The sequence below is a fragment of the Lithobates pipiens genome, unplaced genomic scaffold (genome assembly GCF_037356315.1).
Source record: "Lithobates pipiens isolate NorthernLeopardFrog02 unplaced genomic scaffold, aLitPip1_a1.2 Scaffold_16, whole genome shotgun sequence".
NCBI classification, from domain to species: Eukaryota; Metazoa; Chordata; class Amphibia; order Anura; family Ranidae; genus Lithobates; species Lithobates pipiens.
Window position 1 is genome coordinate 586,063,105 of NW_027507748.1, and position 22,114 is coordinate 586,085,218.

The 22,114-nt window shown below is 44.6% G+C and overlaps 1 protein-coding gene across 3 annotated transcripts in view; it reads right to left on the reverse strand.

Moving 5' to 3' along the window:
- ESPL1 (extra spindle pole bodies like 1, separase) overlaps positions 1-22,114 on the reverse strand; it is a 185,938-nt gene that overhangs the window by 124,613 nt on the left and 39,211 nt on the right. For all 3 annotated transcript variants that reach the window (XM_077483856.1, XM_077483855.1, XM_077483857.1), the window contains exons 6-8: positions 20,723-20,859; positions 3,867-4,060; positions 3,497-3,739 (exon numbers count right to left, since the gene is read on the reverse strand). In XM_077483856.1, coding sequence (XP_077339982.1) covers positions 3,497-3,739; positions 3,867-4,060; positions 20,723-20,859 — 574 coding nt within the window. The remainder of the gene's footprint in view (positions 1-3,496; positions 3,740-3,866; positions 4,061-20,722; positions 20,860-22,114) is intronic.

The window sequence follows — 22,114 nt, forward strand, 5'->3', positions numbered from 1 at the left end:
ATCCTGAAAAGGTTTGAATAAAACCTCGACCCCTGCTCTTCCACAGGAACCACCATGATGACCCTTTCACAAAAGTCGGTCTAATGCTAGAAAGACTTTTTTCTCTGGATCTTTGGGGTCATTTGACCTGAGGAGACAGGAATTCTCGGAACTCTAGTTTGTAACCTAGAGCTAATGTGGAGACCACCCATCTGTTCTGAAATTCTTCCTGCCAGACCTTTGAGAACTGCAGAAGTCTTCCATCCCCACTTGAACGAGTGGGGCACCCCTTCATAAAAAGGCTTATGCACTATGCCTTGCGGGCTTCCTGCCCCCAGGACTTATTGTCCCTGAAGTTTACTGCTTGAACCCGACGGGGAGGACATTGTGACTGCGTGGAGGCTGATGACCCCTGGCACTGGAGAAAGAGCCCATTTAAATGAGGGTTAGTATTAAACAAAAAAAAAAAAAAAAAAAAAAAAAAAAAAAAGGGGGTAACTAATGCGTGCAACCTCACTAAGATAAATAAGGGAAGCTGCCAACATAAAAAAGTGATCTCACACAGAAAAAGTTAAATTTATTCAAGTAGTATGTGGCGCTACCCACCCTGGGGGGGATCCCAAATAAAAAAAAATACTGCAAACTGAAAAAAAAAACAAAAAAAAAAAAACACACAAACACTTATTCTGTATCAATCTTCTAAACAATATATAGCAGCAGTGCAAAAATAGCAATAGTGCAAAATGACCTGTAGACTAAATGCAATAAATGTGTAATTTTTTTTTATTCCCCGCTCCCCCCCCTCACAAATTGCACTTTAAAAAGGATACTCAGCACATTTATGAGTTGGATACACAAATTTAAATATTTGCACAACATTCTCTGACTTCTGCACTTTAATATTGTGTTTGCACTTTATTGAATATTTATGCACTGGAATTATTTTGAATATTTATGCACTTTAAGATCAGATAGAAGAATCAGTATTAGGATTATTACACATTTATTGCATATTGCATTTAGACTACAGGTCATTTTGCACCATTGCCATTTTTGCACTGCTGCTATATATTTATTGTTATTCAGAAGATTAAAGTGTTTTTTATATTTCCGTTTGCTATACATTTTTAATCATTTGGGATCCCCCCCAGGGTGGGTAGCACCACTTACTACTTGAATTAATTTAAAAAAAAGAGGGTAGTTTACTCTTAACTGGCAAAAGGATACTTTTCCCACTTGATATTCTTTGGATATATTTGTCCAAATCCTCCCCAGACAGATTTTCACCTAAAAAAAAGGAAAACCTTCTTGCATGGCGCTTTGGCTGACCAACCCTTTAACCATAAGATTCTACGCACATGTACCAACCCAAGCGTAAGGCGAGAGGTTTGAAGAATAGAATCTTTGATTGCGTCAATTGCAAAGCACAAAGCTGCTGGCAGCTCAGTTCATTCCTGGGCCTACTGTTCAGGGAACACCTTGAGCACCTGTTTCAAGTGGTCTCTCAAGGATTGACATACACCAATTGCCGCCACTGCAGGTTGAGCCACTGAACCTGCCAGGGAGAAAATGTTTAACGGGAATTCCAGTTTTTTTTTTTTTATCAGTTGTATCCCTAAGCATTTGCGCATTGTCAACCGGACAAGTCAAACTTATTCACAGAGGATATAGCAGCGTCAATTGGTGGTATACGCCACATCTTAGTAAATTTTTCCTCCATTAGGATAAAGTGTTGAAAACTTTAGGAGGAAAAAAAGTGCTTATCTGAGTGATTCCACTCAGAATACATAAGCTTTTCCAGTAATGAATGGGCATGAAAGTCATGTAAAACTTGTGGGGGCTTTAGTGAACTCAAACAGGAAATTGGCTCTTCAACCGACTCCATTAAGGGTAGCTTAAATGTGCCGTGGACAATTTCAGTAAGAGAATGCACCAGCAACTTCTCAGCGTATGAAGCTGAAGATCCTTCCCCACTTGATTCCTCAGAAGAGGAGTCATCAGCCTGTTCACGGCCCCCTGAGGGGGATTCATCTTCCCCCTCCCACAGTTCCTCCGTTTGGGGATCCTGGTTGGTAGAAGGGGACCTAATGAGTTTTTTTCCACCCTGTGAAGACGCGATTAAAGCCACTAATCTTTCCTCTAAACCACTTGTAGTGGAGTAGAAAACCTGGCCAGTTATATAGACAGGGGCTTAAGTGTTAGAAGCAATTGCAGCCCCCCGATGACTTACTCTGACCAGCCTCCTTAGTACGGGATAGTGTTGCAGAGGGAGGGTCCTTAGGACCTGAGGGCGACCCCTTTGTGTCCCTAGTCTTTGCAGCATTTGAATCACCGCCTCTAGTCATGGTCCCGAGCACAAACGCAGAGGTACTATAAAAAAAAAAAAAAAAAAAAAAAAGTGCACCCACTGTTAGGCAATATAGTCTAGCAACTGCTGCTGCTATTAAGCTCAGCCTGATGCTCAAAGTTAATGTGCCTGGGAAAGCCTGTGTCACCTGTCCGATGTGTTCCTCTAAGCTGTCTGCACCTGAAAAAAAAAAAAGTGCATTTTATAGCTATACAGCCCCACGTGTTGTGGAAGCCAATTCGTGCCAACGCCGCTAAGCCCTGCCCCCTTCCTCAGCACAAGCTGGCAAGAAGGAAATGCATGGCATACCGCCATCTGATGCCATGCTCCTACTGCCTGGAGGAAGCTATCCAGGTGGGTGGATATGCCTAGGAGCAGAAAACACCCCTTTCCCATGACTTTACCTGGGGCCTGGGCTGGAGGAAGTGTGCAGCTTGTACACAGAGGCGAGACTGACAAGCATGGAAAGGTACGTGCTCTTGACAGTCCCCCGGTGGCGACTATAGGCATAGCAACATTTGCTTTAAAGGAGAAAGCCCACATTTAGAAAAATGTCAAATTCCTTAGGAATCTCCCTTACCTTATCCAGCTGAAGGGTTCTGTGGTAATAGACCCAATCCTCACCTCTCACGGTGGGCTCAGTTTAGAAAACCTTCAGGGACTGGGGCCACCTTTTATTTTTACTGGGACATCCACAGCCCTGGGACTGTAAAAAGCACCCTGCCAGGAATGTGGCTGAAAAATAAAAATAAAACCCCCACATAATACTGGATCTCGGAGTCCAGCTCTCTAAAAAAAGAAGCATTACAGGCAAAACCTTGTTTCTTCGGACACGAGGCCCAGGTACCATTCAAAGACACTTTGAATAGATCCGGTTGCATGGCTTGCCCCAGTAAGAAATATTCCAATGGAGCTCAGCACATCTTTACTCGTGACCAACACCTAAGACACTGGCGAAAAAACTGATGTACTCCTATTAAGGGGAGGGGTTATATGGGGAATTGAACTTCCTGTTTAGGGTGTGCCAGTGTCCATCACCTGATGGTGCCATATAAACCAGTTATTACTGTGGCTCTGGGTGTGATGTACGATAGAAGAACACACACCTCCCCCCAAAAAGCACACATACTATCATAATTATGTTGCAGTCTTTGCTACCTGTTAACATACCATTCAGTCTGCCCCGAGTAGTCATGGTAACACAAAACCTGGGCCAACTCAAGCAGGTATAGTGCACGACGACAATGTAGTTGGCTGTTCTCAGCACACAAGTCCAGCAGATCACATATAGTATTATAACGCTCCTGCCCTGTATCACCATGGACAGATTTGTAGCCCTTAAGCTCCTCTGCAAGGAGAGAAACCATCAGCTCTGGATCCACCGGGTGATTTGAAAATCCATCCTTCAGAGTGCTATAGATCCAAGGCAAAAATGAAAAAAAAAAACGGGCTCAAATTACAGAGTATAAAAATAAATAAATACATTTAACAACTATATAGCCCTTACAACTGAATGGGACATTTTGCCGGCATCACTTACTGCAATCTTAGATCTTCATCTCCATTCCTTGCACCGTCAATTTTGAGTTTGACCCAAACTGCAACAGGCTCAGCCATTTGCTGCAAGATTTGACCTCGCAGAGCTCGTAGCCATAGAGTCACAGCTGCGAGGCCAAGAGCTGTATAACCAGCTTTCTTGCAGCTCTCTACATGCAGCTTGAAACAACGGTGCAGCTGCAATAAACCAAACAAGTTAGCCTGTAGCCATCAATATTTAAATGGCAGTGTGTAGAAAGTAAAAAAAACAGCAACAAATCAATATGCTTAAAAAAAAAAAAAAAAAAAAAAAAACACCCCACACAATCACTATTCAACAGTTCTTTAATATTGGAGGACTTTATCTTGACTAGAGAGCAAAATAACCCCGACATCTAAATATTCTTCCTTAACCAGTGATGGATAATGGCACAGCTGCTGTTCTAAGTATTGGACCTCTAAATAATTGCACTTATTTCCTTATCTATTCATGTGAATAGCAATCAGTAAAGCATATTATTTCAACCAATTTCTTGAAATAAACTTTATATGCAGTAGCTAGAGTTCTGGATTTTATGTAAAACTGAAAGGTACAGTATAAAGTCAACAAAATAAAGTAAACCTGAATTTGGGAAGCATTGAGATGGTCATTGCAGACTAAAAAATAAAATAGGATTTTGTACTCACCGTAAAATCCTTTTCTTAAGTTCATTGACGGACACAGCACCTTTAATCTTGACCTTAGGGTTATATCGCCAAATTCTGGAGAGGACTAGGCAAAACATGTAAACAGAAAAGCTGCACATACCGCCCAGGGGGCGGTTCTACTGGCTATAACCCCCTCACTCTGCTTCCAGCAGCTTGGTTCGTCAAAAAGCAGTACAAAACATAAAAATAGGAGGGGTGGGTGCTGTGTCAATGAACTTCAGAGAAAAGGATTTGACGGCGAGTACAAAAATCCAATTTTCTCTTTCGTTCATTGATGGACACAGCACCATTAATCTTTACCATAGGGACATCCCCAAACAGTGTCAAAAATAAAATAAAATCAAGGGGTGGGAACAGCAAGAAAATAAACTCCACCCATAACAAAAACTCCTCCTCAACAGAGGAGTTGCAACCTTAAACGGCCGCCTGCAAAACCTTGCAGCTGAAGCAAGCATCCGAAGATGCGCTCACAACCTTGTAAAATTTAGTGAAAATGTGGACGGATGACCAGGTTGCCGCCTTACACACCTGAGAAACGGACGCTTAGATGTCAGAAAGCCCAGGAGGCACCAATTGCCCTGGTCGAATGAAAGGCTGAACCGCGATCTGTCTTATCCACTGAGAAATGGTGGCCAACGAGAGACCACTAGGTCCTTCTTCAGACCAGCCACCGATACAAACAGCAAGTCCGAACTCCAGAAAGGAGCTGTAGCAGACAGATACATCTGCAGAGCCGGACCACATCCAAAGAATGCAAAGCAACTTCTTTGGGATGTGATGGCCAAGGACATAAGGACGGAAGCACAACGTCCTCATTTAGATGAGAGGCAGAAACAACAAAGGCTACGGACGGAAGATCAAGTAGAGAGACTAGCATGACAAGGCCACCAACTCAGAAACCCTCCTGGCAGATGGAATAGCCACTAGAAAGACTACTTTCTGAGAGAGTGTCAATAAGGGAATCTCCAAAAAGGTTTTCAAATAGCAGTTTCTGAAGCACCGAGAGCACCCGATTCAAATCCTGCGAAGGCAGCGGTGGTCGAATCGGAGGGGCCACATGTGATCGGAGAGTCTGTATGGCGATTGCCACATCCTCCCTTAATTCTGAGGCAGAAGCTGCTCTCAGGAGGAGGTCATCCAGGTAACCCACAAAAGCGATCCATTGTCTTAGCAATGCCAGAATTGGGGCTAGCACCTTGGTGAAGAACCTTGGCGCCGACGCTAGGCCAAAAAGGGGAGAGCTACACATTGGTAGTGCTTGTCCCCGACCGCAAATCATAGAAACCTGATGCATATGGGGACATGCAAGTACGTGTCCTTGATGTCCAAGCACGCCAAGAAATCCCAGATGGAATGCAGCGACCACGGAACGAACCGATTCCATCTTGAACCTTTGCACTTTCACAAAGCCGTTGAGGGCCTTGAGATCCAGGGCCGGACAGACCCCTTCCTTCTTTGGGACTACAAACAGATTGGAGTAGAATCCCTGAAACCTTTCCAGCGTTGGTACAGGTACTATCACTCCACACAGCAGCAGGTCCTGTACTGCCCAAAAAAGGGCCTTCCGACGAGCCGGAAGAAGATGAAGGTTAGGGGGGGAATCTGTTTGGCGGGCAAGTAGAACTATCTTGTAGCCTGACGAAATCAGTTTGCAGACCCACTGGTCGGAAAGTAGGGAGGTCTACCGTACTGCAAACTCCCGAAGGTGACCCCCCCCCCCGCCACAGATTTGCTTGCAGGCTTGCGATACCAGGGACACTTTTGTTACTCAGCGGGCACCTTGTCGGACTGGTAACTCTTACTTGCCGCCCTGGGCGGACGAACAATCTGCTTCTGAGCAGAAAAGGAGGGCCCCTGCCTACGGCGTGGCTCCGTACGATTTCTGGACTGTGGGAGAAAAGTACTCTTTCCCCCAGTAACAATCTTAATGTCATCCAGCGAGGCTCCAAATAGCCTCTCACCTTGGTAAGGCAAATCCACCAGCGCTTTCTTAGAAGCCTGGTCCACAGACCAGCATTTAAGCCAAATCAGGCATCGCAGCATCACTGCTGATACTGAGGCTCTAGAAAGCAAGGGGGCTGTATCTGGGGCTGCATCATAGACATACTTCAGGTCACGCACCAACTGGTCTGCCAGTTCCACGCAGACCAGGGAAACCTGTGCCTTCTCCAACTCGCGGTGCAAAGACTTAGCCCATTCCATAAGCGTTTGACACCAGGGCCGTGGCCAACACTGGCCGCAATGCTGACCCCCCACCAGCGTAAACATGGACCGGCAACCGCCTCGACCCTTCTGTCGGCACGGTCCTTGAAAGAGGGGGACCCTTCCACCGGAATCGTGGTTACCTTATTTAACCTCGATACTGGTGGGTCTCCTCAAAAGGGATAAAGCACCACCATCCATCTCGGGACTGAAAAGGCCCTCTGCGGGCTTCCCCACTCCTTGTAAATAAACTTATCAAAATAAGTTAAGTACGGAAACACCTTAGCGGCTCATGGGACCCAAAAGGGACCGACACATCTGCAGATGCCCCCACCCTATCCTCCATCTTTAAGGTATCCTGCACCGCTGTGATAAGTGCTCCTACTAGTGCTTTTTCCTGCGCTGACCTGGAGTCATCAACCAGAATGACAGACTATCGGTACCAGTGAGGAACTGCAATATAATTTTAACAAAATTTATCAAAAAACATATCTTTATATAAACATTTAAAAAAACCATGAGGGATGTTCTCGCAGAATGCAGCAAGTCTAGTAACAATATATATCAAAGACAAAGTGGTCAACGCGTTTCGCAGACAGCTTCTTCAGAACCACAAGTTTGTGAACCTAATTCTGGAGAACCTTCAATTAAAAAGGGGAGGGAAAGAACAATCATTAGGAATATGCCCCACGTGTAAATTCCGTTATCACCACTATACCCTTAGTTTAAGCTAAATGCATTTATGGACCATCAAATTCACATACATGTTTTTAGTCCCTAAGACAGGGGACCAAAAAGATAAAAACCTAGAGATTAGAAGCGATGGATCCCTCCCAGCAACAAAAAGCGGGCGGACGGATGATATCAGAGATATGCAGGATTTGACCTAGAGTATCCCCTACAAAACATAATAGATTTAATTGCTTATTAAGAAAAACATTAACTGACAAAATATCAAAAACACCCATAAGGGGAATAGATGCAGGAACAAACAGGCCGCCACAGCTCCCCAAATCCCCATAGATCACCACATCAAGGGAGAAGGGGAAAAACGAGGGGGAGAGAGGGGCTAACCACACAGTACTTGCACGGCAGTCCGCATCAGTATCCCCCATTCCAATGGCTAAACAAAATAAAAAAAAATAAATAAAAAAGGATATAAAACAATAATTTTTTTTGTAAATAGAAAACGATTGGCAAAGAGACCAGGGAATCTCCCTCAACACCACCACCCGGGATAGGTCAAGGAGAGAGTGCACAGACTCTCCCCTATCCCTCCAGATCTATGCCATGCCAGGTGGGACCCTGCCACCAAACATCCTAGAGTAAAATCCAGCATTCTCAGCCAACATCATTTACCCAATCTCAATAGATAATTCCTAAGGGCAGGGCTCGACAAAACCCGGACGCCAGATCACATTTGCCACTAGAATTAGCGACCTGGGGCAGCACAGCTGGGGGTATCCTGTCTCTGTGGACCGCCCGGCGTGATTGCGTCAGGCCGCGCCACCCGTGGCTTTGAGGCCTTCTGCGATCGTATGGTTCCTTCTGGAATCTGGCGCCCTCTTGTGGTGACCGTTGGAATGACAACCAGCAATGCTAATGATGCTTCCCCTGCCTGCCAGCAACATAACAAAACATAACATATAACACCACACCTTTTATTCTAACACCCTAGAGAATAAAATGGTGGTCGTTGCAATACTGTCTGTCACACCGTATTTGCACAGCAGACTTACAAGCGCACTTTTTTGGGGGAAAAATAATTTATTTAATAAAAAAATAAAAAATTAAAAAATAAGACAACAGTAAAGTTAGCCCAATTTTTCTTATATTGTGAAAGATAATGTTACGCCGAGTAAATCGATACCCAACATGTCACGCTTCAAAATTGCGCCCGCTCATGGAATGGCGACAAACTTTTACCCTTTAAAATCTCCATAGGCGACGTTTAAAAAAATTCTACAGGTTGCATGTTTTAAGTTACAGAGGAGGTCTAGGGCTAGAATTATTGCTCTCACTCTACCAATCGCAGCGATACCTCACATGTGTGGTTTGAATACCGCTTTCATATATGCGTTCGCTTCTGCACGCAAGCTTGGTGGGACAGGGTGCGTTAAAATAAGAAAAAAAAAAATTTAACTTTTATTTTTATTTTTTCACTTTTATTCCTATTACAAGGAATGTAAAAATACCTTGTAATAGAAAAAAAAAAGCATGACAGGTCCTCATATATGAGATCTGGGGTCAGAGAGACCTCACATCTCATATTTACACTAAAATGCAATTTAAAAAAAAAAAAAAAAAAAATTGTCATTTGAAAAAAATAAAATGTCCCTCTAAGAGCTATGGGCAATGACTTGGAGACAGGTGGGGGGCTGGGGGCTATCTTCCCCTCACTCATCTCCATGTCAGGCCAGGGACAGGTCCAGATCGCCGTCACGGACCTGGCTCCTAACTTTTTTAGCTGGCTCCTAGATTCCAAGCAAAAATTTGTCAACCCCTGCCTAAGGGGCATATAACAATTTGTTCAGATCTTCCCTTAATTAAAACAATTACTAATACAATTAATTAATTTTATTTAATTGTATCAATATACTTTTTAAACAAGACAGCATCTCTAGTACATATCTATATGACATAGATTATATCTATATTATGGTCTGTCATATATATATATATATATATATATATATATATATATATATATATATATATATATATATATATATATATATATATATATATATATAAAAATATATATAAATATATAAAAAGTACTCTTTGATCAATATTCCCTCCATGTGGATCTTCCCTTACTCTCTTCAGGGCCGTAAAGCATACCTAGACATATCATTTCTATGTTCCAATGCGACATGTCTACCTATAGGGGTGTACAATAAGTTTTTCCTAATGTAGTAAATGTGGTCATATACACGTCTCCAAAAATTCCTAAAATGTTTTTCCAACATAAAACGCGCCACATTTACAAAAAGCAATATATACATTCCCCTTAGTTTGGCAGTTCGCATTAAATCGCATATTGTACTTTCTCCATTAGGCAACACATATGAAGCGCCTTCCATCACCCAATCACAGTACTCACAATTATTACACTTAAACATTCCTAGTGCTTCATCATTACTATCCCTTAATTCTTGAAAGTGACTGTGGACTAGTTTATTTTTCAACAATTTACACTTTCTATAAGTGATCTGGGGAGTATCGCCAATGTATTTCTTAATAATACGGTCGCCTGTTAGTAAGTGCCAATGCTTTTTAATCGCATTCCGTATTGTCTCATGGTTGCTGGAATAAGTGGTTATTATGCCAACACTACCTGTCTGTTTGGTCCGATGTCCTGGGAAGCTGTGGCAGCCTGTTTGTGGCTGTATTCTTATATTTTGATTTGAAGCTGCCCTTGCACATGCGCTGGATGATATGGTTTATGTTGAAGCAAGCGCCATGACACCAATCATAACGGCGTCGTGTTTCTATGGTAATGGCCGGCTCTGTGTTAGTTTCCCACACATGTGGGGGGAACTTTCATCCGACATATGGGCGGATGAATGAACCAGGACGGCGAAACACAGGCGTCAAGTCTCCATAGCAACAGCTGCTAGCACTAGGAAAATCTCCAGTTGATAGGGATATTGGTAATGATTCTGGGTGGAGCTTTGGTGCCATGAGCTCTATTTAAACTGACTGGATTTGTTTGGCCAATAAGCGGTGGATATGCAAAGGCGAGGACAACTAAGGCACAAACTTTGAACTATAGGGATATTATGGCGATAGCAGTAGGTCCTAATGGCTGAACACTGACTGGTAACACTGCTTATATATTTTCTATTGTTTTTCAGTGGCTCCGGGTGCTTAGTTGGGCTTCTTTTGTTTGTTTTAAAGCTTCAAGATGCAGCACTAACATGCCCATGTTATAATGCAGTGCTTGTGTGATAATTGGTGAAAACCCTTACTGACAGAGGGAAGCTTCTTGATAATAGTCATTAGGTAATTTTAGTTTTACATGTAGTCACCTACAGAGTCCCCCTAGTGGTTGATATTCACATTGCTCATAGTTGTGCATTTATATTCAGGATGTACTGATGCTTGCTTTAGGCCCCTTTCACACTGGGGCGGTGCGGGCGTCGGCGGTAAAGCGCCGCTATTTAGCGGCGCTTTACCGTCGTTTTAGCGGCGGTCTGCGGGCGCTAGTGGGGTTGTTTTAACCCCCGCTAGCAGCCGAAAAGGGTTAAACCCGCCCGCAAAGCGCCGCTGCAGCGGCGCTTTGCCGGCGGTTTTGCCGCGCTGTCCCATTGATTTCAATGGGTAGGAGCGGTGAATACACCGCTCCTTCACCACTCCAAAGATGCGGCTAGCAGGACTTTTTTCACTATCCTGCCAGCGCACCGCCCTGGTGTGAAAGCCCTCCGGCTTTTACACTGGAGTGAAAGGGGCCGGTTTTTTTCAGGCGCTACACAGGCGCTATTTTTAGCGCTGTAACGCCTGAATACCGCCCCAGTGTGAAAGCAGCCTTAATGAAGATTTAAGTCTGGGTGACTGTTTCCATTTGAAGTTGGCCGATTGTCAGTAAGTATTATGGCTGTATGGTTCACGGCACCTGTTCCCACATCTATTCCCCTTATGGGAGTTTTTGCTATTTTGTCAGTTAATGTTTTTGTAAATAAGCAATTATATCTATTATGTTTTGTGGAGGATACTCTAGGTTAAATCCTGCATATCTCTGATATCATCTGTCCGCCCGCTTTTGTGGCTGGGAGGGATCCATCACTTCTAACCTCTAGGTTTATATCTCTGGTCCTCGTCTTGGGGACTAAAAACATGCAAGCGGAGTTGAAAGACCACAATTGGTCCATAAATGCTTAAATTAAGTGTAGAGTGATAAGGAATTTACACACTTACGTGGGGCATATTCCTAATGATTGTTCTTTCTCTCCCTTTTCTCCAGAATTAGGTTCACAGACTTGTGGTTCTGAAGACGGTCTGTAAAACGCGGTAACCACTTTGATATATATTGTTACTGGAATTGCTGCATTCTGCGAGAACATCCTTCATGTTTTATTTAAAATGTTTATATAAAGATATTTTTTCTAATAAATTTGTTAAAATTATATTGCATACGAGTTTCTCACTGGTGCCAATATAGTCCGTCATTCTTGTTGTTTTTGTTTTAAGTGATATCTGGGATGAGGTACCCCCATAGCCTTTTATATATTTGCTGACCCGGAGTCATCTTCACTGTCCCAACAGTCCTGGTCCGCATCCTCTGAAATGTCAGAACAGGGGCAACCTCTCACAGCGGGACATGCGTCTGAATCAGAGCTGTCCACAGAAGACGGGGGGGGGGTTGGGGGGCGCGCGCATTTTTACCCCCCCCCCTTGCGCCCGCACGCCGCTTCCACCCTGGAAACAAAGGACTCCAGGACCACGGACAGCGTGTCCAAAAAGCGACGCATGGTGCAAGGGAACCGGTTGCAATAACAGGGATGTCTGGGGAAGAAGCGCCAGCTTCTGACACCATGCTGACCCACTCTTGCCTGTCACTACTAGGGACCTAAGGCAAGCCACACAAAGTGCCCACCCTCCTAGCTGCCACAAACAGAGGGGCCCCCCACAGGACTCAGCACCATGACCCAGGTACTGTGCTGCTGCCGTCCACTCTCCCCTGTGCCTGCCACAAGGTGTACTGTGTCAGTTTTGCACTGTTCTAGGCTGAACCTGCCACCCATCGCTAGAGAAAAAAAAAAAAAAAAAAACACTGAGGCCATTAGAAAATGGCAGCTTCAGCAAAAAACAGAGCGCCGGGAAAATGGCCACCGGGCTACAAGAAAATGGCGGCCAGTCCCCACATGGCAATACAGACATCCAAAAATGGCTTAAAAACAGGGAGAAAACGAGCCGACTACCAACTGCCCAGCCCTCTCCCAGGACCCAGAGACCCCCCAGGCCAGGTACGTGCTCCACACCCCCTATGCCCAGTCACATAGCAGCCCCTTAGCATGGGGAGGAGAGAAAGGGACAGGGGGGAGAAGAAAGGGAGATGGAGACCACCTAGTGGACCTCCAAGGTTATGCCCAGCTGCTCCATCCTGCAGGGACAGGTGGAACCCATACTTACCCATCCTGCAGGGACTGCTGGACGCATTCCACCAACAGACCCAACACCCGAGCAGTACGGGGTGGCTGACGGCCACGGCACACCGACATGGACAGCAATAGCCCGGTCATATGTGTGCCCCCGAGCATATAGCTCACTGGTCACCCCTGAATCAGACGGGGCATGTCGTAGCCGACCCAACGCATAGCTAATGTCCGCACACACTTGATGGCCAGGCTGGGGAGACTACCAGGATCTACATTATCCAGGCTGTCACCAAGCCTACCTGTTGATTGTAGATCACAGGAATCAAAAAGCAGCAAAAAGAAAAAAAATTCCATTGACCAATTGGTCCCCACAGGGATCCAGGTCCTTCTGCTACACTAGGCAGAAAAATTAGAGTTACACTTACCGGTAACGTCTTTTCCAGTAGTCTTTCAGGACAGGCACTATTAGAGATAGTCTCCTCTTCCTCTGAAAACACTGCGCCAGCCCATAAATTCTTACTTCCCCTGCCAGACCTCAGTTTATATCAAGATTACCTCCGGCCAGCTGGGGAGACACAAGAACACATTAATAACACATTGTCAAATACCATTATCCTGCTGCTTTCTGGTCTTTTGTAAGAATTTTCAGGTGGGTAACTAGGGCTGTCCTGAAAGACTACTGGAAAAGACGTTACCGGTAAGCGCAACTCTAATTTCCCCTAATCGTCTTTCAGGACAGCCACTATGAGAGGATAAACGTGCACTTACCAGTTAGGGTGGGACTACAGCTTGCAAAACCTTTCACCCAAAGGCCTGCTCACCTGCCGACGCCAGATCCACTCTGTAGAGTTTTACAAAAGTGGAGTAGCTGGACCATGTTGCTGCCCTGCAAATCTGTTCTGGCGTTGCTCCCGCTCTGCCTGGGAGGCTGCCATAGCTCTTGTGGAGTGTGCTTTAATACCCACTGGGATTTCGTTCCCTGCAACTGAATAAGCCTGCTCGATGGCTACTCTGAGCCATCTAGCAATAGTGCGTCAGGACGCCTTACAACCTTTTCTGGCCCCGGAAAACAAAACAAATAAGAAATCTGACCTTCTGAATGTCTTGGTCAGTTCTAAATAGTGTAGGATACATCTCCTAACATCCAAATAACGAAATTTTAGTTCCTTCTCGCCTGAGGGATTGGGATAAAATGAGGGTAAAACCATTTCCTGGCTTCTATGAAAGCCGGATGCCACTTTTGGCAAAAAGGCCGGATCGGTCTTTAAAACTATCCGGTCCGGGAAAAGAACGCAAAAAAAAAATAAAAAAAAAAAAAAAAAAAAAAGGAAGCCCTGACTGATAAGGCCTCCATCTCACTGACCCACCTGGCAGTTGTTACCACTACCAGAAAAACAGTCTTCAAAGCTCTCTTAAAGGCTAAAAGGGGGCTCTCGTTAAGCTTTTTTAAAACCAAGGATAAATCCCATGGGAAAGGGCAGACCCTGGACCGGTCTCTGTCTAGTCAGGGCCCTAAAGAATCTGACTACCCACGGGTTGGCAGCCAGATGCTCTTCTAAATAAACACCGAGGGCTGACACTTGACCCCTGAGGGTACTAATGGATAAGCCTTTATCTGCCCCACACTGTAAAAATTCCAGAACTGCAGAGGAGCTCTGTACTGGGAAAAGAGCTTTCTACGTACAATTTATTGAAATGTAACCAGACCGTTTCATAGATCTAGCGAGTTTCCTTTTTCCTACTGTCCAGGAGGGTAGAAACTAGACTCTCTGAAAACCCCTTAGCTTTTAATATACCCTCCTCAGTAGCCAGGCCGCTAACTTCCACTGGCGTACTCGTGGACAGAGGACTGGCCCCTGAGAGAGGAGATCGTCCCGAGGGGGCAAGAATAGGGGAGGTTCTACAACCAACTGTTTCAGTATTAAGAACCATGCTCTTGGGCCAATGCAGTGCCACCAGAATCATATGTGCTTTCCATTTGGAACTTTCTCAGAACTGCTGGCAACAACGCCGGAGGTGGGAAGGCATAGCAAGTTCTGAAGTGCCAATTCTGGTTCAAAGCGTCCACACTTAAAGCTCCCTCTCCCCTTCTCAGGGAGAAAAAACAGGGGGTTTTTGCGTTGCTTTTGGACACGAAAGGTCCACCTCCGGAGGTTCCCATCTCTTTATTATGAGATTGAAGATCTCCTGGTTGATAACACAGTCGCCCTCCCTCAGCCTCTTTCGGCTGAGAAAGTCTGCTACCACATTTTTCTCTCCTCTCAGGAAACCTGCTGAGAGTGAAAGGGTGTATGTCTCGGTCCAGCTCAGGATCTCTGTTGCTAAAGACAACAGGGCTCTGCTTCTCATGCCACCCTGCTTGTTTAAGTAGGCCACTGCGGAGGAGTTATCCGACCGCAACTGAATGTGGTGGCCCAGGAGCTCTTTTTTGAAAAACCTGAGGGCTAATCCCACTGCCCTTAGTTCTTTCAAGTTGGACGACTGAGACAGCTCGTCGTCTTCCCAAGTGCCCTGGGCTAAAAGGGAACCCAAATGTGCACCCCAACCTCTGCCACTTGCATCTGTGGTAACCACCCGAGAAACCGGGATGAGCTACAGATGTCCTTGTGACAGCTTCGTCACTTTCCTCCACCACCAGAGGGATCTCTTTACTTTGTGTGGAACATGTACTAGGGTGTCTAGAGCCTTTTGACTGTGGTACCACACTCCTAGGGCGAAGGTCTGTAGGGGACGAAAATGTAGTCCCACCCACTGCACTGCTGGGAGGGTAGAGGTAAGTAGACCCAAAACTGACATCAGAAACCTTGTGGAAAACAGCTGGTTGCTCTGAAGAGAGGCCATCGCTCTGTCCAGCTTTTGCACCTTCTCTCTCGGCAGAAAAACTCAGTGTTGAGTCCAACAGGAATCCTAGATAGGAGATCTGTTGCGAGGGGATCAAGCTGGACTTTTCCAAGTTTAGCAGCCACCCCAGGTCCGTAAGGACCCTTTTGGTTAGGTCGAGATCCTCGACTAACTGTATTGGGGATGCTGCAAATAAAGAGCAGGTCGTCCAGGTAGGCTATTATAGATATCCCTTGGAGCCGAAGAAAGGCCATGGCTTCTGCCAGGACCTTGGTAAAAATGCAGGGTGAAGAGGATAGGCCGAATGGCAGGGCCTGAAACTGAAGGTGCACCGTTTCTCCCCCTAGATCTATGGCAAGGCGTAGAAACTTATGCGAGGCCACCGCTATAGGGATGTGTAAATACGCGTCCCTTAGGTCCAGAGATACCATGCAGAATCTTTTGTATGCCACTGACCTGTTCAGGGGCTTCAAGTTCAGAATTAATCTGAATTTTCCTGAAGGTTTTTTCACTACGAAGACATGAGAATAAAATCCTTCCCTCTTCTGCTTTTGGAACTCTGAGAATAACGTCCTGATTCTCCAATTCCCTCAGTGCTTCCACCAAGGCCTCGGCCTTTGCCATGCACCTGGGTAGATGCGTGACAAGGAATCTTTGTGGGGGCGGTCTTGAGAATTCCCAGAGGTACCCCCTTCTTACTACCCCTAAAATAAATTGGGGGATATTGCCTCCCACTGTGGGAGAAAGGGGTCCCCAACCCCCCCCCCCCCCCAGTCTTCCTCCCACTGTAACATCACTGGGTTTTACGGGGCTGGTCAGGAGGGCGAAAAATTGCCCCTCTGCGCCTGCCTTTTTGGGGCCAGGTTTTTCTTTTTCCCCCCTCTGGTTAAGGGGTTTCCCTGTGCCCTTGCGGACGAAACCCCTTTTTTGTTTGTATGGGGATTTTTCCGCTTAAGAGGAAAGGATTTTTTTCCTGTCCGCTGTACGGTCTAGAACAGTCTCTAGCCCTGGGCCAAAAAGGAGGTCCACCGTCAAAGGTATCCCACACAGTTTTACCTTGGAGGCACTATCCCCTGGCCACGTTTTTAGCCAGAGGGCCCTCCTGGCCGAATTGGCTAGAGCCGCCGTTCTGTCCGACATGCAGACAGACTCAGAGGCGTCTGCTATGTAAGCGATACCTCGCAGTATAGTAGGGAAGGACGACAGAATGGTTTCCTTATCTGTGCCTGCCTCAATATGTTGTTGGATCTGAGAGCCTTTAAATTGCCGATAGCCGAGTCCAACGTTTTTTTAAGCAGAGAGTCAATTCTTTTGTCCATGACATCTGCCAAAGACCCCATGTCTTCAAATGCCATATCCGTGTGTCTAGAGACCAGGGAGAAAGCGGCATCTAATTTGGGATTTATATTCCAAATGCATGCCGGGTCCTCTGAAAAAACGGGAATCTTCTAAGGGATCTAGAAAAAAAAAGGGCTCTCACTCTCAGGATCCTGCCACTCCTTTTTAACTGTTTCCATCAGTACCTCGTGCACTGGAAACACCCTTCTCTTTGGTTCCCCTAAACCCGAGTACATTTGGTCATAAAGATAAAAGTGAAGAAAACCGCGCTAAACAACGGTGGGGGTTGGAAATCAAAAAGGATAGTGATAACAATGGCTACAAAAGAACTATACACCAACAATATTGCGCAAATGGAAAAAGAAAAAGTGGATAAGAAAAAATGGAAGAATATAAGCGACCAGCTGCTGACACGCTAAAATTAGGGACTTTTTAGCTGGGAGACATGTCAAAAGTATAGTGTAAGCGCTCAACTTATATATATATATATATATATATATATATATATCTTGTAGTGATACAAAATAATATGTGCTCATATGTGTCAAAATATGTGTAAAATAACCCAGAAGAAAGGGGAATGATACTGTATAACAACAAAACTAGGAAAAATATCTAAAAACATATATAAAGTGACTTATGAATATATATGTAAACAAAAAATAGTGACTGTGTGAATATATATCCCAGTGATAAAACAAACAATAACTATAAATAAATAATCACAGTGGTAAAGTCCATAAACAAATATATAGTCCAAATAAACGTGCAAGATGTCAATCTGGATGTGTTATGATAGCAGCCAGAATTCTGTGATGTTATAACCGAAGAGGATAATATTTCACCCTGTGACGATCCCACCACCTTATAGGACACAGGCTTACCGGATCTATATGACCCTAGCAGACATACGCCTCAGGGGTCAATTAAAGCTTGTGATCCCAGCCAACGTGATCTTAAGAATTGGATGTATCAATCGTGGCATATACGATCCCAACAAACGACTAGATGTAGTCACTGTTCTTCATGTACAAATCCGACAACAACTCAGGCATGGAAGATGAAGAAACAAGGCCAACATGGCATAATAAAGTTTTTTTTTAAAAACTCTTTAATAAAAAAAAATATTGCTAAAACTCACATTTCCAAGATGGACAATAAAGCATGTCAGAGAGAAAAAGGTGGCAGTAGCGGAGTCCTCCCAAAGGATTTGAATTATAATTTCACAAGCACATTTATATACGCCTCTTACTGGGAATTTGCCTATTTAAATATATCTTGGCGATAATGCGATTTTAGGCAATATTGCACTTAGCAACAGATACACATATACAATTTTTTGTCTTTTGTTTGTTGTTGTTTGGTTTTGGTTCTCTCCCTTCTCCTTCGATTATTGGATCTATCTGTCAATCTCAGGAATGAATTTCCAGTAGGAATATTGCTGTTTTTTGGGACATTTGAGTAACTTGTAACTTGGAAAAATCGCATAATAGCAGCATTTTTTTGGCATATACCCCTTTTTTATTATTTATATATTTTTTAGGATGAACACATGATCTATTCGGGATTATATATTTTATATATACCGACCTTACTCTGTAGGGTGTGGCTGATACACATTAGACCATCTTTATGATTGTAATAGATTCTAGTAGGAACTGTTTCTGTTGCCTTTTTTCTTGATCCTAATAGAAATAATTAGGATCTTATAGGATTTGAGGAATCCCGGTAGAAGGACTTTTCTTCACTCTATTTGTAAGGAGTTTTATTTGTAGGTAGCGCCAATTACCCCGGTTACCATATTGTTGTACATTTGGTCATAAAGGGTTAGGGGTTTTTTATCCGCCTGGATACCGAGGGTTGCATAAATCGCTTTTAAGAGGTCCTCTACCTCATCAAGGGATCATTTATATCTGGAGGCTTTCCTGGACCCCCCGTCCTGGTCCTCCTCCTCTGAACCCTCCTGGGAATAGGAAGAGGAGCTGTCTGGAAATCCCCTTCCTATCCCCCGTTGTAGCAGGTTGAACCGGAGCAGAACTCTGTGCTAGAGGTGGGGTTGTATCCTGGGGAGCTGGACCCGTGGGAAGCTGAAACTATTCAAACAGGGATCTAAAAGAAGAGAAGGTGGACGAGAGCTCTTTGACTGAAGCTGCTAGCTCCTGTTCAGATTCCCTTTCCTTAACAAGAGAATCTATACAGTCTCTGCACAACACCTTTGTCCAAGATTCCCCTAAAACGTCCCTACAGGAGGTACACTTATTTTTAGAGCTATGCGTGGACTTATTTTTTCAGAAAGCTACGTAAAAAACTAAGTAAAAAAAAAAAAAGGAAAAAATAGAAAGAGAACAAAAGTAATTACAAAGCTCAGGATACAACCCTGGGAGTGCACTAGACCCCTTTTTAAATGCAGGTATCTGAGCCTCCCCTCCCCCCCGGCCACCCAGAGGGTCTGCCCCCACCCCCATTGATAGAACCATACATGGGGGGGGGGGGGGAATCCTAGATAGAGAGTACCCCTCCCCAGGGTGCTCTTACTTTAGGAATGCTGGAGGTAGTGTCTGTTGGTTGAGCATCAGCTTCCGACATGACTGCAGGTGGCTGCTTACTACCAAGTCTCACGCTGCCTGTGCACGTTCCCGACCCATCTCCAGCTTGTGCCCGGCCCTCCCATCAGCTCCATGACCCGGAACTCGAACGTATTCGAGGTCAAGCCTTCACTTACGCCGGATACAACGTCGCCCGTCGTTCGGCCCACTCGGTTCAAAGAAAAAAACGGCGGTCTGTACCCTTGTACAGGGAAATCCGAACGGCTTGCCAGCTGCGTCCCTGTAGACGCGATAGGAGTCCCCCACAACCTGAAGTCACGCTCGACTAGCAAGGGGTCGCAATACCTGGTGAGGTGAGGTAAGTGAGCCGAATGTCAATCCGAACGGCTTGAACCCAGTTTTCTCCTTACAAAGCCCCTGCTTCTTTCAACCGGGTTCTTGATGAAAAAAAATGGCCACAGCCTCCCTGACTGATCGGCCTGGTCCCTGCACAGTGTCTCCCCGCTGGAGGAAACACTAATAACTGGAGGTCCGGCAGGAGAAGTAAGAATTTATGGGCTGGTGCAGTGTTTCCAGAAGAGGAGACTATCTCTCATAGAGGCTGTCCTGAAAGCCGATTAGGGAAAAAAAAAACTGAGCTGCTGGAAGTAGAGTGAGGGGTTATAGCCAGTAGGACTGCCCTCTGGGCGGTACTGTGCAGGTTTGCTGTTTTTACATGTTCTGCCTAGTCCTCTCCTGGAGGTGGTGATATAACCCTAAGGTCAAGAATAAAAAGGTGCTGTGTCCGTCAATGAACGAAAGAGAAATATTAGTTCACTGACTCATGATGATCCAATGGCTTCAATACTTTCTTAGCACTACCCTAGTAAAAGTATGTCAAAAAGGAGTCATGACTTCACTCTGGATTAATTTGCCCAGTTTTTTGTAAAAGTGCCTCAAAGTATTGAAGCCAGATTCAAATGGCAGCTATCATTTCATTGGAAAGGTTAGCAATAACAGATTCCAAATTTCCCTCCGTACAGGACTGCTCTAAGTTGTAGGTGACACATGTGCTACAGAACAACAGATAACACATTTGGCCCAGTACTCCTATCCCATATTGGTCATAGTAGTAGCACAAGTACCCTTTCCACAGCCAATTCAGGTTCACCCTCAGGATGCACTTTTGCAAGATATTCACAAACGGGAGACACCAGGTCAGAGGCTTCTTTGTATTTCCTTTGGCTATAGAACAAATAAGCCAAGTTGTGCACACAGGATGCTGGAAAAAAATAAAAATAAATAAAAAAGGAAATTAGGAAAATTAACATTGAACTAGCAGCTGGTGACAGCAACAGCATCCTGCAGTACAGGCGGCTAAACACAAGGAGATGCTACTAGGCTGCTTGCCTAATTTCAAGTAGGAGAGTCTGATGCTTTGCTTACACCCGTCACTGTACTGAGCTCTCAACAGTGGCAGACAGGATTAGTACTGACATCCACCAATTTGGTGTGACGCTGTGCAAAAGTGAGCCAGACATACTGAGGGGTCAAAGAAATGAATATAAAGTCTCAAAACATTTTTTAAACAAATATAAACAATCCGTGTTGAACCACAGAAAAGTCTCACACTTATTGTGAGATGTGTAAACAACATTATGTACAATGTATATAGTCCATTAAAATGCACATACAACTTATTCATGAGTGATAAGTTAACAGTGAAATAACGTGATGCGAGTCCTAATAAATAGACTATTATCAGTATATCAGTCTATAGAGGAATCCTCATATAGTGTTTAGACAAAACTGGCCAATTCTCTCTTGGAAACCTTGGATTAAGGCAGCAGAGGAGCCAATGGCAGCAGTCTGCTTGTCTGTAGTAGTATCTGGAGACACAGCACTCTATAAGTGTAAGATGAATACCCTTACCAGAAATGTTGGACCCACGTGCCCTACGACAGTGGGTCTAAAACGCTTGTAATCCCAAAGGATTTATGCTCCAACTTCTGATGGGATGGGTCCCGATATATACAGTCCTCCCGTAGGCGTCCTTGGTCTCGGATAGGAGTGAATAATCCCAATGGTCTCTAGCTGATGTTTTCCACACTCAAGGGCGATGACATTCAAGAATCTGATGTATCCAAGCTCTGGTTTTGAATAAAGGCTCGAACGGATGGCATATAGAACGAAAAAAAAAAAAAAAAAAAAAAAAAAAAGGGAGGTGGCTCCGGATGGTGTAGGTCAAAACAAACCAGTTGGTTTTATTAAAATTATACGTATATGACAGATATGAAAAGTGATCACAAAACGAAATCGATAGAAAAAAAGCAATGTGGGGTGCAAGTAATGCTGCCCGACGTGTTTCGACACAAGCGGTCATCAACAGGGGCATACTGTGTCCCTCCACATTGCAGCTCTTATAAATGCATTACTCTAAACCTGGTCCGCCCCTGAAAGTGGGCGGAACAGTAAATTGGCATAGACGAGATGCTAATATATTCAACACATGCACAGGATCGCCCATTTATAAGCTT